The sequence below is a fragment of the Helobdella robusta genome (assembly GCF_000326865.2).
Source record: "Helobdella robusta unplaced genomic scaffold HELROscaffold_2, whole genome shotgun sequence".
In the NCBI taxonomy this organism is placed as follows: domain Eukaryota; kingdom Metazoa; phylum Annelida; class Clitellata; order Rhynchobdellida; family Glossiphoniidae; genus Helobdella; species Helobdella robusta.
Window position 1 is genome coordinate 9,063,991 of NW_008704083.1, and position 18,560 is coordinate 9,082,550.

At 30.3% G+C, this 18,560-nt stretch overlaps 4 protein-coding genes across 4 annotated transcripts; 2 read left to right on the forward strand and 2 right to left on the reverse strand.

The window, feature by feature from the left end:
• Positions 1 to 825: 825 nt before the first annotated feature.
• HELRODRAFT_160837 (hypothetical protein) lies at positions 826 to 4,575 on the forward strand (the record flags this gene model as incomplete). Its single annotated transcript, XM_009017767.1, has 7 exons — positions 826 to 981; positions 1,225 to 1,337; positions 1,580 to 1,697; positions 1,937 to 2,007; positions 2,162 to 2,237; positions 2,691 to 2,760; positions 4,541 to 4,575. The coding sequence occupies 7 exons, from the start codon at positions 826 to 828 to the stop codon at positions 4,573 to 4,575; spliced, it is 639 nt and encodes a 212-aa protein (XP_009016015.1).
• A 790-nt stretch (positions 4,576 to 5,365) lies between these two features.
• Positions 5,366 to 6,338, reverse strand: HELRODRAFT_64824 (hypothetical protein; the record flags this gene model as incomplete). The annotated part of the gene is made up of 3 exons (XM_009017768.1): positions 5,366 to 5,528; positions 5,640 to 5,820; positions 6,188 to 6,338. The coding sequence occupies 3 exons, from the start codon at positions 6,336 to 6,338 to the stop codon at positions 5,366 to 5,368; spliced, it is 495 nt and encodes a 164-aa protein (XP_009016016.1).
• Positions 6,339 to 8,198: 1,860 nt separating this feature from the next.
• On the forward strand, positions 8,199 to 10,255 carry HELRODRAFT_64595 (hypothetical protein; the record flags this gene model as incomplete). The annotated part of the gene is made up of 6 exons (XM_009017769.1): positions 8,199 to 8,396; positions 8,633 to 8,740; positions 8,936 to 9,034; positions 9,286 to 9,442; positions 9,721 to 9,824; positions 10,169 to 10,255. The coding sequence occupies 6 exons, from the start codon at positions 8,199 to 8,201 to the stop codon at positions 10,253 to 10,255; spliced, it is 753 nt and encodes a 250-aa protein (XP_009016017.1).
• Positions 10,256 to 12,479: 2,224 nt separating this feature from the next.
• On the reverse strand, positions 12,480 to 17,493 carry HELRODRAFT_64438 (hypothetical protein; the record flags this gene model as incomplete). Its single annotated transcript, XM_009017770.1, has 12 exons — positions 12,480 to 12,677; positions 12,918 to 13,005; positions 13,386 to 13,432; positions 13,748 to 13,899; positions 14,960 to 15,086; positions 15,551 to 15,628; positions 15,947 to 16,049; positions 16,353 to 16,414; positions 16,540 to 16,617; positions 16,729 to 16,843; positions 16,978 to 17,096; positions 17,365 to 17,493. Coding segments are annotated over 12 exons (1,296 nt in total), but the record flags the coding sequence as incomplete, so codon positions are not given.
• Between the last annotated feature and the right edge of the window lie 1,067 nt (positions 17,494 to 18,560).

Here is an 18,560-nt window from a genome sequence, read left to right on the forward strand (position 1 = left end):
AATGTGTGTGTGTTTGTGTGTGTGGTGTGTGTGTTTGTGTGTGTGTGGTGTGTGTTTGTGTGTGTGTGTGTGTGGTGTGTGTGTAAGTCAGGTGAAATGTATATATGTTTATGTACTTTTGTAATATGTGTTTGAATATATGTATGTGTTTTAAATGCACAAACAAGTAGACGAATGATTGATTGAGATCATGTTCATCATCTCAGTCCCATAACAACAAGAATAAAAATAATAATATAACCAGTTATAAAATTATTTGGTTATTTCTGTTATCTTTATTTTTATTAGCTTTGTTATTTCAATCCTCATCATCATTTTCTTCATCATCATTGAATAAAGTATGGAAAATCGTTTAATTTTCATTTGCTCTCAGCAAAAACATATTAGTTATGATTAAATTAGTATAATTTGATTAAGTTTTGAATTGCCATAACTACTGTTTCATGTACGTTGTGTTAAGCAATTTCGTGTGTTAATAAGTCATCTGAAATGATATTATAGCTATGAAAAACATTGTTTTTGTATTATTATTAATATTTTATTTAATATCATTATATTTATTGAATAAATCATTGAATATGAAATTTGTAATATATCGTTTAACAGCAAAGATTATATTTTAAAAAAATTTAAATATGCCTAAAAATTCCATAGAAATCATTTCTTAGCCTAGAAACGTTACATCAGACTAATCAACAACCAATTTTTTAAATAACCTTTTCGCGATTAAATTACTTTTTTCTTTTCTTTTTTACTTTACTAACTATAAAAAGAAATATTTTTGCAATAATCAGTTAATTAATTAATTAAATAAAGAAATTAAAAATGGACGTAATGGACATGGTGAACAAGTCAGACAACACCTCTGCTGTAATCGTGAAGACAAAGATCCTGGGGCTGAAGGAGGAGTTAGACAAGTGCAAGGAGATGTGCCAGTCATCTAAGGAAGAACTCAATAAGGAGAGGTCCAAGAAGTCCCAGGTGGGTTTGGTTGTCTAGTAGTCACCACTGCTTGCACTACCTAGAAATTCAAATTTAATTTTACGAATAATTATCTCACTATTATATTTAAGAATATTTTATTATATTTTTATGTTAAACTTTAATGTTTTTGTGATTAAAGTGCATATTACTTTGTTTGATAATCAAATCAAATCAAACTTTGATTTGAGCATTTACTAGAATTAATTTATTTTACCAGTTCTAATTTTTCATTCATCGCAGACTGAAATAGAGGTGCTAGCCTTGAGAGAAAAGGTCAAAAGTATGGAAGACCAGTGCACTGAGATAAATAACAAGGTTCAGGAGGCCACAGATAAACTGATGGGTGTCACTAAGTTTGCAGATGAATGTGAAAGTTAAGTTGGTTCTTATTTTTTCACTGTTCTAATTACTTTTTAAGGTTATTACAAGTGTAGCACTACATTAAAATGTTCATTACAAAGTGGTGTATCATTAAAATCTTAAAAGTAAAAAAGCTAAGGTTAATGCACTCAAGAATACATAATAGACCTATTTTCTTGAAAGATTTTTGCACGTCAAGTTAATTGGATATTAATTAATTAATTAATTAAAACAGAAGTCGCAGGGCTCTAGACCATCGAAAAAATATGGATCTGGATAGAATGGCCACCCTTGAAGAGATGTACAAAGAAACTAAAATGTTGCTTGTTGAATCTGAGAGGAAATATGAAGAGGTACTCAGAATTTTTTCTGCTTGTGTTTTTTTTTACAAACATCAAACTTTTTTGGTGTTGATTAATTTGTCTGCTGTTTGCTTTGCATGTAGATAGGCAAATATTCACACATAAAAACAGATATTTGCTAAATCTGAAACTAATTAATTAATGATTAATAACTATAATGATTAATAATTAATAAACTAACTAATTATCCTTTACTTTACATAAAAATTTTTGCTATTGTCATCGTGTAGGTCTCCAAAAAGTTACTGATAGTCAAGGCTGATAGTGACAGAGCTGAAGCACGCATACAGAGGGCTGAAATGTTAGTTATAATAAAAATTTCTGTTAATTATAATAATTAGGGTAATAATTATTAAAACAATGATGATGATGATGATAATAATGATTGTGATGACAGTGATGATAAACCATGACGATGAAGATGATTAAAATGATAATTTAAATCTTTTTTGTAGAACTACCAAAAACATAAAAGATGAAACGAAAGGACTGACAGCTAAACTGAAAAGCTACCAACTGCAACTTGAAGAGGTTTTTGTTCTTTCATTTTTCTCTATCTTTCTTTCTCTCATATTTTCACTCTTTTACTTTCCCTCCTTCTCTCAATCATTTTTTTCTTTAATTATTGATGAAATTCACAGCATGTTCCGCGTTAGTTAGCTTCCTCTGAACACTTGTATATATATAATAAATATTTTTTATTCATTCATTTTATTGGTATTTAATTTTAATAATCAATTTTTATTTCATTTATATAATTAATTAACTAATTAATTAAATTATCATCTGTAGTACAGTGATAGAGAAGAGAGATATGAACAAAGCATTGAACATCTGAATGCACAGATTAAAAATGTTAAAAAAATTTTTTCATTTAAATTTTATATCATTTTATTCCCATTTTGGCAATAATTGTTTTCGTTTTTATTATTATTACAAATAATATTATCATCATAATTATTATCATAATTTCTATATTACTAGGCCAGTATGCATAATGAAAAGGTCGCAGATCAAATTCACAAGCTACAAACTGACATCAAATATCTCCACAGTACGTCAGTCTGGTATTTTTCAAAATATCATTTAAAATATATTATTATTCGTATTATTATTATAAATAATTATTATATAATATAAATGTGATTGTATTAATTTCAATTATTATTTCATATTATTATTATTAAATAATTTTATTGAATTTAACTAAAATATTGCTATTTTTTCACTTTGATTATATAGATGAAATCAAGCAAGCAACAAAGGCCTACAAGATATAATGGTTTGTTATAGTACTAGGAGACCATCAGCAAAGTTTCATTGTCTTTTTTTATCATTGCTGGAGTCATCATCATCTTAGCCATCACCATCATCATCATCTTAGTCACTAGCATCATCCTCATCATCTGAGTCACTATCGTCATTTTTATCATCCTCATCATCTTAGTCACCACTATCATAATTTTTATAATCATCTTCTAGTCACCTAGTCACCAACATTATTATCATTGTCTCAGTCACCATCATCTTCATCATCATCATCTTCTTGCAATCATCATCTTGTTCATCTTCATTGATATATTTACATTATCGTTTCTTTCATTATCATCATATTTATCGTTGTAGTCTTCATCACCGTTGTAGTCATTTCATCAACAACACCGTCATCATCATAGTCATCGTGTCGTATCAATGATCTACAACTTTGAAAAAAATTTTAAATAATTTTTTTTAAATATTTTTCGGTCGTTGCATAATTTTTTGTCTGCTCTTTTGTATGTTATAAAAAATCTTATAGACGAAAAAAAAAATTAAGCCAACTTATGTAACGTTCTTTTTTAAATATTTCTAATCACAATCGTTATTATTTTTGAAAGACTAGTTAGGTTTTTAATCATCACTGAATCAAAAAAAAGGATCATTCATCCATCAGTCCATTCATTTTTTATTCATCCAATTGTTCATTCATTCGTTTTTTTACTGAATCATTCAATTATTTATATATAACTGAGTTAATTAATTGGTGTTGTCATTAAAAGTGCTTATTTAATAAGGTCAGTAATTGTTAATTAACTTTTTAGTCATTTTTTTTTATTTATTTTTCAATTAATTTTGCTGTTTTTCTCTCAAGTTTGATTTCATTATTGCTGTTGACAATAATTTTTTTATAGATTTTTTTAATATTTTTTAATAATTCATGTTGCAGAAAAAGAAACATTTACTATTTCTTATGCGTTTTTGAGTCGTTGTATATTACAAATTCTCTATACTACTGTAGAGTTTGTGTGTGTTACAAAGATTACTAACATTTTTTTTTGTTTTTCTGCTGTTTTGTTATTTATTTTGTTGGTATTTTCAAGTTATTTTGTTTCATTTTGTTGAAGAGATTCATTTTTTTATTTATATTCTTTTTGTTTGTTTCAATTAATCTGTTGATTTGTAACTATTTTTAAGTTGAGTGTGTGTTTGTGTGTAAAAAAATCTTAAAAATTTATCCAAGTATGTAGAAGCATTTGTGCAAGTTTTGGTATCATTTAATAGAACTATAAAATGTTTTTATTAAATATTTTTTATTATCCTTGGTTTTTCGTATTTTTTTAAATCAAACGTTTTCACGTTCATGATTTGGTTATATTTAAATACGTAATTATTATGTAAATGTTACATTTACTATTGTAAATATTATCTATTCATTACATTTACTTACGTAAGTAAGTAAAGTACATAAGTAAAGTAGTTCACTATTCAGATAGATCTTCATTGGATGAGTACCTATGTTCACAAATACGTTCACACGCAAGTTCACACACACGTTCACGCATACGTTCACACAGAGACAAACATACCACTCATGTTTGATTTTATATGATTTGTATCTTTAGATGTTATTTGTGTAACTTTGTCTGCTTCCTAATTTTTTAATTCAACTTTTTTCATCAATTTGTACCTACGGCTTTAAACGTCTGCTTATCTTATCGTGAATAAATGTGTTTTTTCTTTTTAGAAAATTTTCATTTACGTTTCAAGTAGTCAATTGATCACTTAATCAATTAATTGTCGAAGATTTTGTTAAATTAATGTTTAATTTTTGAAAAGTTCATTCAAAATTCAAGTAATTTTTTCATGTTTGTTCTAGTTTGTATTCAATTCATGATAAATATTAAATGTAATGAGCTAAAGTCAAACATTATTTTCTGTTTTAAATTTAAAAAATTTTTCATGAAATTTTAAATTTGTAATGTTAGGTGAAGCCCCGTTGTTCACATTTTAAAAACATCAAATGGAAATGTAATAATAATTGTATTATTGTAGATGCTTCTTACATCACATGTAATCTGCATTTCTAGATATACATTTTTTTATCTTTATAAGATATATTAATAACACTAACAACGTGAATGTAGCATGTGAGGTCAATGTTTAAAAGAAATATTTTTCTCCGTGGATTTTAATTTGACGAAAATTGACATTAAACATTTTGTATTTAAATTTTCTCCAAAAATAAGAGTATAAACAGATTCTGTAATTAATTAAAGGAAATAAATTCAAATAATAAAAATGATATTAAAAAATCTGAGTGGAACAATAAACCTCTCTAAAATCATCTTCACTATCGTCAGCTTCACTAAGGTTTCAGTCATTTTCATCACAATTTCTCTTTAATCACACTTGCCATCTGGCCAGCCATCCTTCCATCTTTTTAAAACATTTCTGCAGTCGAATTGTGGTTTCCCTAATTTCAGGTTCACCCTGTTATGGAGGTTACAGAACCATTGAGAGAGTGTTAGATTCGATGTCACTTCTGGCTCGTGCTTCTTTAAACTGCAATTATAAATTAATAAATACTTGTTAAATATGTCTGATTTTAATATTAAAAAAGTAAAATATAAAATAACTAAAAAGGTAATTAATGATTAAAATAGAAATTGTTACTCTTCTCTCAAGTCTTCAGCACAGTGTTCACATGGATAAAATTTAGAGAATAAGTGTATGAAAGATTTCATGTCGGCCTGTTGAGATGTTGTTGGCTTTTCAGGGTAGTAGGCGGCCATTGTGTGTAAGAATGACCATGTATTAATGCCCAGTTCTGATTTGTCTGGTGGGCAGTCATCTGCTGATGTTCCAAACTGTGTTGTAGTTGAGGCTATGTTGTTGGCTGTTGATGAGTTGCTTGAGTTGACACTGGTGTTATTCTTGTGGATTTAAAAAATATTAAGCTTAATAACTTATTTTATTATTAACAATGTTTTTAAGTCTAATATTGTAAACAATGAATCTTCAATAATAAATAATATGCAAAAAATTTAAATTAAATATTAAATAAGTTGACAAAATGGCAAAATGAACAATTCAGACATAAACATATTATATAATTATTAATAAATCAAAGTGTAACAAAAACATTTTTATAAAAAAGTTAAAAAGAAAAAAGAAAAAAACTAAAAAACAAACCAAACTGTGTTTGTAGTGGTAGTCATTACTGTTAGTGTTAGTAGTGTTAGAATTAAGTGGGGAGGCCTTTTCAGATCTTCCCATTTGTTTCCTCATCCATGATTTGAAATCTGAGCAGGCTCTGCATGTTTTCAAACCCGGGGTTTCCTCGTTTATCACGTCTCGATGTTTGTCTGTCATCATATCATGTCATTTTTGAAAACTAAAGATATGAGAATAAGTTCACTTTTCAACTTTCACTTTTAGTTTTTTAGAAAATTTAAAAATATACAAAATCAGGGTAAAATGTTTGCATTAAAAAATTACAACTTTTTTTATTAAAAATTAAAATTTGATCAAAACACTTTTAGTTTGAAAAAGTGTAATAGATCTTTTAAATGTTTCTTGATTAATTATTTAAAAACTTGCCATCTCTTTATTAACTTTTTATTTTTTGTAATTAAAAGTTAATTTCTGTTTCGAATGACCGCACTTAATTTTTGCAAAAAACAGGCCGGACATGTGCTCAAGAAATTTGCTAAAAAGCGCAATCAATATTTCCAAAAAGTCGTCTGCTCTTTTTAATTTTTCAAAATCTCAATTCAGTAAAAATAACTTTTGCTTTCCGCATATTAAAACCTTAAGTTCGTCCGGCGCACATCTTCGTCTGTCATCATGTTTTTTGAATGGGCATCGTTACTACCATCATAATCATCATGGCCCAAATTTAAGTTACTCAAATTCTTTTAGCACTTATTTTCAAACTAATTTTCCAAAAAATAGTCGTCAATATTCAGTTACTCCTAAAATAGGCAGTTTGACTGATGAAATTCTCAAGTCAAAGTTAACTCCGCCATCTTCTTCGCACCCACCCACCCCAACTGATCAAAAATCGTCGTCAGGTGACAGTGGCAAAGGTAAAGACAAGTGGTATAGCGGGAAAAACGCGTGGAAAGTTGGTCTCGGTTGTTTGGCAGTCGGTGGCTTTTTCTCATGCACAAGCATCATCCTAACATTTGGTTAATAACAAATATTCATATCCTGTTTTACTGCTCTTGCCTACTCATTTGTTTCATTGAAGTTTAAAAATGGATTGAATAATTGATTTTTTTAAATTAAATATACAAACATACATATATATATATATTTATAATACAAATATGTTACATGTATATTTTTGCATATATGTGCAGTACACATTTAATAATACATATCAATTTACACATATATACAGAGCCACTAAATAAATAATTTTTTTTATTTATTTTTTCTCATAAAAAGTATATATACAAATGAAATGAAACTTTCTTCTTTTCATTCTATTTATAATTTTTAAAAGGTCAACCACAGAAAGATCCTCAGGGCAATGATGTAAGCAACCATTCTTACAGATTTTATCACATTTTATTTCATATTTATTTTATCACATATTCGTTTTTTATTATTTTTTAAAAATAATATTACTATATTTAATCGTTAATTATATTATCCGTTTATAGTTGAACAATTTATAAATAAATATTTATTTAAATACCTTTAAATACTGATTTTTTTTACTGTTGTCAACAGATTGTAGATGAGTTCACTAATTGTAAGTTTTTCTATAAATAATCTCCATTTTATAATGATGTTAGTTTATTATCATTTTTGTCATTTCTACCGACATCATCTGCGTTACTCACCATCGTTATCTTCATATAATCATCTACATTACCCATCATCATCTGATCTCATTCGTATCAATCATTTTTATCATCTTCACTATCATCATCAACTCATCATCATCACCACGTCATCATCATCATCATCTGGTATCACTCACTCATTCCAGTACCAACGTGGTTGGCCTTTCCGAAGCGGGCTCTTAAGGAGATGTACATTTTTAAGAAAGTATGATGGCGATGATGATGATGACGTAGTTGCAGTTGTCGTTGCTGATGATGATGATGGTCTCTAATGGAAATGATGATGATAATGATACAATAATGATGATGAGAACAGGGACTTTGATAACAACTGTCACGATGATAGATACATAAAAGAACAACATGCAAGATAGACATGTATAATGATGATAGTACACACACACATGCATACACAAACACTCACTCACACATACACACATGCACACAACCACAGATGATACAGGACCCATCAAGTGAGAAACTTTTGCCAGATCCACTGAAAGAGCCCTGGTATCAACCACCCTACACACTGGTCATCGAAATGACGGGGGTACTGGTACACCCTGATTGGACGGTCCGTTTGATGATGATGTTGATGAAGATGAGTTGGATGATAACGAGATGATGAGGATGATGGAATATGTGATAAGATGATGATCTTGTAAAAGTTGTAATTTCGAGGATAATAATGACAGTAGCAGATAAAGTATTAAAAACAGTTTCAACATTATGCCAATGTGCTAAGTAAACGTTTATAACAATTGATAATAAACTATATTACGATGACTGAACGAACGACCAAAAATTTAGTTATCAACGGGCTGGAGGTTTAAGAAGAGGCCAGGTCTGAAGTACTTCCTACAGCAAGTTGGACCACCCCTCTTTGAAGTGGTCATCTACACCCACGAACAAGGATTTGTACGTCCTTTCGACATCTTTTAAATTCAAAATTTTTCTCAAATGTTTAATTTCTTAATTTCATTTTCTCAGTAATTTAATGAAAATTTAATTATAGTAAATATTTGATCTTTTTCATTGTACAAAATTCATTGATCCGTAATGTGCTGACCAATGAAATGTCTGTAAGAATTTTTAACCACGCCCACAATTCAGACTGCCTACCCAATAATCGACAGCATGGATCCAGAGGGCAGAATCATGTTCAGACTGTTCAGAGATGCCACCAAATATGTTAACGGAACGCATGCCAAAGTTGTCTATTTATAACTTTACATACACATGTGTTATTTTGTATTTATATGTACACACAAAATTTTTATTTACATTTTTTGCGTAGACATACATCTATCTATGCAAAAACATGTACATGCGCATGAACACAAGTAAATATACAAGCAAGTACACATACACATATATAAATGTTCACAAACACAAATACACGGCTAAAGAATACAGATATTCACGGAAAAACACGCGCGCGCGCGCGCGCACCCAACATTCAGGACTTATCCTTCTTGAATCGGGATCTATCAAAAGTCATAATTGTGGATTGCGATCCGAAAGCAATGTCCCTACAACCAAGGAATGGATTCCTACTTCAAAAATGGGAGGGGGACGATTCAGATAGGAAACTTGTCGATCTGGCTAACTTCCTAAAGAGTTAGGGATAGATAAAATATTTTAAAATATTTTTTAAGTTTTATTCAGTTCCATTCATTTATCTTTGTGTACCTGGGAAGAACGTGTTCTTGTTATTATTATTTCAAATTTCTCAATACTTAAATTTCACTCTTCACGTTCGTAATTCTTTTGTTGTTACAACAGTCTATTTGAGAATTTTAATTAGTTAAAAACCAGCCGAAACCAAACGAGTAATGTTATTAATATCAGCAATAAAAACCAGCGAAGCCAAACTGGTAGAATTGTTAATGTTGCAGCTGTAGCGCTGAGTAATGTCGAGGACGTGCGGCCTGTCATGGAGTACTACGCCCAGTTCGACGACCCAATCGCCGTCTTCAAGGAGAAGCAGAAACAACTGCAGGTCAGAAATCTCCCAATCCATCCAGCTTCTCAAAAAATAATACATCGCTTGTTAACCATGCAATTATAACTTAATTAGGATCATAATGTTACACGTTAGCCATGTAATTATAACTTAATTAGGATCATAATGTTACACGTTAGCCATGTAATTATAACTTAATTATGATCATAATGTTACACGTTAGCCATGTAATTACAATTCAATTATGATCATAATGTTACAAGTTAGCCATGATTTAATTATGATCATAATATAATTATATTACAAGTTAATTACGTAATTATGATTTAAATAAGATCATAATGTAATTATACTACAATTAAAATAATTTTTCTGAGCAGGATATGGAGGAAGAAAAGGCGAAATTGGATGCGTCAAAGAAGCAGAAATCATCCTTACTGTCCAGTGTTACACGAAGATTAAAATGATATGATGATGATGATAATTATGATATGATGATGGTAATTATGATGACAATAATGATGATGAAAGCCAATTATTATTACCGTTGTTACAGCTTTCAATTATTTTATCGATAGTAACGATGTACGTTAGTATTTTCAATGAAGAAATTTTATGAAAAGAAGATTCCATTTTGGGACAGTTCAACAAAAAATAATTTAATAAAAAACTAAAAATGAATCTTCCGAAATAAAGCCGTCGCATGTATAAAACTAAATAAAATGTATGCAAAGATTAAATAAAGAAATGAGAGTTGCACATGTCGAACTATCAATACAAAGTCTATGTACATCTCTTAAAACGTCCATATCACCTTCAATATCAATCACAATCATTCAAATATATTTAAACATTTGATTATTCGAAACGTCCGTTGTTACTCTTTTGTTCTCTCGCATACATCCGGATCGATGAGACTCAAAACCCCGCCCACCAGATGCAAACTGCCCGCGCACAGAACCCTCACAACCACCTCATCGTTTTCAGATGTTCTGTCATCGTCATTGGGAAGGTCTGTACAAACAAAACCATTTTTTCGCGGGAAATTATTGTCTGTGGTGCAGCCTTTCGTCGTGGCTAAGTCGCCGCTTGAGTCGCAACCGTTATGTCCAAAGATCCTTGAAGATGGCAAATTTTCGGCGAAAATTTCTTGAGATTGTGTAGAAGAAATGGCGGTTTCGGCAAATCGTTCGATCCAGTTTAAGCTTTCTTGTATGGATGGAAAAAACTGCACCCTTAACGTCACATCTCCATCCGTGACGTCATTCCTGGCGGTGATGTCACAGCTGCTGTTAATATCGCCGTTAACTTTGAAAAATCGGTCGAGGTTGTTGTTTAGATTCAAATCAGGTGGTTCGTGCTCTGCCTTGGAAGTTTGAAGGACGTTAGATTTTCTGCAGTTTGATTGGTTGTCGTTTAGAGCTAGCCACGCTTCCATGTTGATGAGACACCTCTTAAACTGGGCGGATCTTGTGACGTTTTTGTTCGTTAGGTCTGTTGTGATTGGATGATAGGAGTGAGGACTGTTATCTAATTGGTAGGTTGGTTGTTTGGATGATTGAATGAACTATTGAACAAGTTTCATTGCTATGTGGTTGATCATTGGTACTAAAATCAAGGGCTGATTGATTGAAGGTAATCGCAAGTTAACAAGCTGAAAATAATAAAGAAATAATAATACAGTCTTGTTATTTTTGTTACTGAAGATAATTATTTATTCATCGTTATAATTAAGATCGTTGGTAAAAAAATATTCATGCTGTTAGATCATATTTCATTCATTCATTCACTCATTCATTCATTCAATATATAGATCTCCCACTTATTTGTATTTATTTTAACACGGCGTTCATTCACTCATCTTTTTATTCATTTAAAATAACTCAACTATACTCAATAGTACTATTCATTTATTTCACATGTCTCTCACTCATTCATTCATTCATCCATTCATTCATTCATTCTTTCATTCATTCACTCATTCAATGACACCTTTAATCATCAGAACATCTTCTCAATTTGTTCATTCATTCATAATTCATTCATTCATTTACTTGATCTATCCTTCCGTCATTCACTCACAAAATTATTTATTCTGTTATGTTACTAACATGCTTAATTGCATAGATAGATGAATGGAAGAACTAACAATTGATCGTATCAAGAAATTAACGATTATTAAGCAAACAAACAGTTTTTTATAGTTTTAATAGATAGAGAGAAAGATAGATAGATAAATAGAAAGACAGACAGATAGATAGATAGATAAATAGAAAGACAGACAGATAGATAGATAGATAGACAGATAGACAGACAGACAGATAGATATATAAACAGACAGACACAAAAATATAAAAACAGACAGAACAAACAGACTGAACGTGTTTCTTACTCAAAAGCATCAATGAACCATATTTCCCTGCCGCATAATTTGAATATATTTTACGACAAGTAAAAATTAAGAATTTAAATAATTATATTTACCTATGTTATATCATACTCATCCAAGATATTATTAAATGAAAATATAAAAAAGACGAGTGGCGGAAAAATTCTGGTACAGCTGTAACTGTAACGTGTATGCATTCATGTTATGTCTATAATGCTTATAAGAGGTATTTTATGTATGGCTGATTAGCACTTTTCTCTCTTTACTGGTTCATTAATATCTATAAATTAGTTGCAAACATATCACCTGGAAATGTGCATAACATTAACGAATAATATAAAGAATAATAATGAAGAATAATAATAGCTGATAACAAGTAATGACAAACAATAAATAATAATTGAAGAGTTGAAACCTGATTTGAGGGAAGCGCTTTTGTCACTGCTGGTCGGTGGTCTCTGAATGTTTGGGCAGAATACGGCGTAGTCGAATCTACATTTCTGTGTAAGCGAGTGTTTCATCATTATGATCATAATCATCTATCATCATTATCATGAAAACATCTTCATAAGCATCGTTGTCATTTTGTATATATATATATATGTATGTATATATGCACTATATATTCATTGTATTGTACAATTTACATGCTTTATATTAGCTTATGTATCTATAAACACATGCTATACATAAGCCTAAATATGCTTTATACATGTAAGATAAGAAGCCAGCCAACCGACCAGCAATCCTTTCAGTAGATTACATGGCTGCCTGTCACCAGTTGAGTTGAACAAGAGTATGCGAACTGAGCGTTTGTGGCGTTTGTCCCTCATTCCTTTACTGGCCGTCCGTCGGATGGATGGATGGATAGATGGATGGTTGGATGGATGGGTGGATGGATGGATGAATGAGTGAATGGATGGGTAGGTAGATGAATGAATGAATGAATGAATGAATGAATGAATGAATGAATGAATGGATGAATGAATGAATGAGTGGATAAATCAATGGAAGGACGAATAGTTTGATGAACGAATAATTTGTAAGATGAATAACGTAGAAAAGTTGTGGACGAATAGATAGACAGATGAATCTCTGGAAGAATGAATGATAAAATGGATGAATGGAAAAACGAATGGATACAAATTTAAATAGATGAATGGATAGATTTATGGGAGGAGGAATGAAAGATTGATGAAAACAAAAACCTTTTTGATCCTTGGTCCATTTCTTCCAGAAACCATTTGGTGCATACCTAATTGGGAACAATGATCATCATTATCACAATCATTATCATAATCAACATCATCATCATTATCACTATCATCATTATCACCATCAACATCATCATCTTTATCACCATTATCATCATTAGTACAATCTTTCCGTCTATTTATAAATTTTTCAAAAAAATTATTAGTTTTTAAATCAAATATCATCAACTTATCAGATACTTATCATTCAATCTATCACTTATCATCAATTCATTTATCCAATTAACAATCCATCCGTCAGTTTATCCATCCATCAGTCTATCCATTTATCTATCCATCCATCCAGGAATACCCACATCAATGCTTTCCTCCGTGTGAGCACCATCCAGGTAGTACATCACTGGACCCCTCTCTACCTTCTGGCATCTCCCCGGCCAGTTGCAGTTAGTCAGACCTTCAAACAGGCGAGTGATATATGAATCAGGATGGTTAGTGATTAGGTGTTTATCTTTAATATTGAAATGGCGCTTATCAAAATAATTATTTATTTATTTAATTTGTGAATGAATGAACAAACGAACGAATACACGAATGAATGAAATGGATGAATGGATGAATGAATGAATGAATGAATGAATAAATGAATGAATGAATAAATTAATTAATTCGAATATTTTGTTACCTTTAATGAATAAGCATGATAAAAGATTCTTTTTAGAAGCGTCGTATTGTTGTTGATGTTGCAATTGTTGATTACTATATAATTGATGTTCATGTAGAACCTGGTGATGTTGTTGTTGTTGTAGATGTTGTTGATGTTGAGTGACACTACTGTATATTTGCTGCTGCTGTTGTTGTTGCAGCTGTTTAATGTAAATCTTTTCATATTTGTTCCTCCTTTCCTCTTCAGCTGTTTGAATAATAAAATTGTCAACAGTTGTCATTACCATCAAACATTCATCACCATCACCACCAAACATTCATCACCATCCCCATTAAACAGCCATCAAAATTGAGGTTGCATTGAATCTTAGCTCTCGCTACCCGACAATTATTTCTAACTATTATTTCTCAAAGCAGTAAACATTGAAATATTTTCTGGAAGCAGTACCATCCTCACTAATCACTCGACTAGCTACGTTTTATTTCAAAAGAAACTGAGGAGATGAAAACGTCGAAAGAAAAATCTATGATTAAGAATATGCGCCAAGCCTAAGATCTGTTATTGGAAAGACCTATCCAAAGAAGCAGCTGGTATCAATAGTGCAGATTTGGCGGCTGTGAATGTTGTCTATGCGCTCTGTCGTGCCTAATATTAATAAAAGTAAAAATAAAAAGTTTCTCCTAAATGTACCGTCTGAAGATTTGCAAGGTAATTCTACGTGCGCTGAATATACACGGCATGTTTCCAAGCAGTAGAAGAAGTAAAACAAACCAAAAATCAAAATAGGCAACTTATTTAGAAGTTTCGTGAACAGATCAGCAACTACATCAATTTAAGACATACAACACCAACATCAGCGGTAGCAACAACAACAACAACAACAACAACAACAACTAACACAAACTCTCATCCTCCATCCACATCTCACATATCTTGACGGCCAACGAAGCATTGTAAGCTTGCATGAAGCCAGGAATACCCAGTTGAACGTGAGTCATGCGCTCATCTGGCACGCATTGGATGAGTGGAGCCTGAAAAATAGCCCATCACCATTACTTAGATCACAGATCAATAGCAGCGTAGATGGTATCTTTAATAAATTCAAAAATAACAATAAAAACAAGACATAAAAGACATATTATAAGAAAGACATCAAACTTTCATGAAAATTTTTGCCAGTCAAATGAAGTTATCACCTGAGAACTTATTATTTTTACCTAAAACAGTCTTAATGTGCGTGTGTTGGTGCGTGTGTGTGCGTGCGTGAGTGTGTGCGTGCGTGCGTGCGTGAGTGTATGCATGTATCAATACGCATTACGCTTCAAAGAACAGTATCAACGACAATAACGACAAATGCTGACACGAGTAACAAACAATAATACAACAACGCACAAAATAACAACATCGGTAAACAACAATAAATTATAATTGTTTAAATAAAAATCTAATAAAATTAAATCATAAATTCTGTGAAATTCCTACTTAGCTAACTAACCTTACGTTCAATTGATCGTTCCTGTAGGACTTTGAAGGCGTCCGCATTTTGGGGGACCGTTAGAGCAGGGATGTACTCCTTTGGATGAATTGATGAATGGTTGGTTAGATTATTGAATAAATGGATGGATAGATGAATGGATGAATGTTTGGTTAAATTAATGAATAAATGGATGGATGGACGGATGAATGATTGGATAAATAGATAGTTTGATGAATGAATGAATGAATGAATGAATGAATGAATGAATGAATGAATTAATTAATTAATTAATTAATAGATGGATGAATGGATGGATGGATGGATGGTTAGATGAATGGGCCATCATGATCATCGTAAATACATCGCCATTACTAAAAATTTCCGACATAGTAAATTAAAACCAGACCGACCTACCTTGAATATGCCAGCTTTATTCCATGCAATCTCCTCAATGGTACTACCCAGAACATTTGTGTGGTCCAATCCGAGGTTGGTTACTGCACATATTGACGGGTTTCTTGGCGAAATTCACATCATTATCTCTCATTAAATTAACTGATTAATTAATTAATTTTAAATCAATTGATTGCTTAAAAGTAACTATTTGATAACATGAAAGTTAATAATATGAATCATTCAAGTGGAAAATAAACAAGCAAGTGTTGTCAAAGCATCCAACATAAACTAATAATCAAAATCAATCAATCTATCAATCAATCTATCAAGCAATCAATCAATCAACCAATCAATCAACCAATCAATCAATCAATCAATCAACCAATCAATCAATCAGTCAGTCAACTAATTATTGGCTACTAACTTAATAATGTTAGTACAGTCATAGTGACCCCCAATTCCAACTTCAACAATTGCCACATCAACCTTTTAAAGATTAATTCAAAATAATTACACAATCATAACTATAATTTTTCATATTATTACACTTATATATAATATAATTAAAGACTTGTTAACATATTTTTGAATTTGATAAGTATTTTTAATACTTTTTCCTGCAGGAATGTATGGAAAGCCATGATCGTTAGGAATCTAAAATAGCCGGGCATAGCATCATTGCGATCAGCCTTTGACAGAGGACAAACAGAAAATAATAAATAAACAAATTAATAATAAAATTAAAATAAAAAAAATAAAATAAAATTAACTTATCGTAAAAAAAATACTGAAACAAATACCTTTGTAGAATTCAAGTTGTTATAGCAGTCCCAAAAATAATTACAAAACAAATCTTTAGCTAGAGGCCTTCCATTAATTCTTATTCTTTCCCTGACTTCTACAATATGGGGAGAGCTTGAAAGAGATATTAACTTATGGATGAAACATCATTACAATTACAAACAATACTAACATCAATAACAATAATAATAGCAACATGGATATCAATGATATATCATGATACACAGCAAGCAAGCAGAGAGACAAACCTATAAAATCCTGTCTTGTATCCATGATATCTCAAGATACTCTCTGAAAAGGCACATGTTGATCCTTTTCCTTTAGTCCCACTTACGTGGATGATCTTCAACTTATCCAAATCATCAATCTGAAATTTTAAAAAAAACTTTATTGTTTATAAAAATCTTTTTCCAAGTCTTTTCTTAAAAAGCAAGCATATTTTTAAACATCAGAAAAAAAAATTAATAACATTTAATGATTTAATGAAATCATTTTCACTCGAAAATAACAAAAAGTTAAACTTAAGCTCCTTTTTTCTATTTACATATGTCAAATCAATTTTATCGTGTGCACATAAGACAAGATTTGTATTTTCTAAATGAATGAATGAATGATTGAATGAATGAAAGAATGACATTAATCTTAGCTCTTCTGCACATCTCATCCATGACGATCAAAGATTTGTAGTAAATTTTTTTCTGCTTGCTATCCTCAATGACAGATGCATTGGACTGAAGAGTGTTCAATGTTTTTATTGTTTCCTGTGGGATTTTTAAAAATTTTACTGTTTAAAAAAGTTAATTCTTATTAATTTTGACATAAATATCATCTAAAACTGACATTTAACTAAATTCTATACTAGCAAATACACTGATAAAGATCATTTTAGATTTAATTTGATTATAATATTTATAATTGATTATTAAAATAAATCAAAATTTAAATGAAATAGAGAAAATTTTGCTAAAACTTAGTATAGACCTCATAATTTTTGTTAACATCACTGCTGCCATTGATTAAATTCAAATTCTTCACCATTTTTTCCTCTTGATTTGTCACCATGATTGACATTTCTCTTGCAGAACTCAGGCAAGAAGTGATATGAGAAAACTTGAGAGACTGCAGAGGATTGCTGCAAACCTTATAAACCTTCTTCATTCACATGTGTTTTGCCACAAATGCTCTTCTATCTATGCAAAGTATTATATAAATACAAATGCTATTGAATGTTAGCAATATATTTGTGTGTGTGACTGTATGTGTGTGCAACTCCATATATCAATTATATTTATATGCATTTAATATGGTGAATGAAGGCCTCAACACAATAGATCTGCAGACAACTGTACTGCTATTTTAGTACTGCATTCAAATTTTGAATGAATGAAGATTTTTTTTTAAATACTGTCTTCTGTCTACTACTCATTTATGGAATATAAATTAATTATAAATATGAAGTATATATAAATAAATAAATTATATATATTTATTTATTTATTATCATGTATTACTTTACTAAATAAATAAAATATAAAATAAATAGAAATGCAATACAGTACCGAGTACAGTTATAATACAAATATATTATTTAACTATTACTACATTTACACTTTACAATTACACACAATTACAATTACAAAACACAAAAATGAAAAACACAAACAAATACAAACAGTTTCCAATTCAATCAAATTGTTTACTTTACTAGATGACTTCTACTTTACAAATTAAAAAATTAACAAACTATTTCATATATAAATATAAACTAAAATTAAATAAATATAATATGATTTACGCGTATTAAAAAAGCATGGACATTGTTTACAGTTTA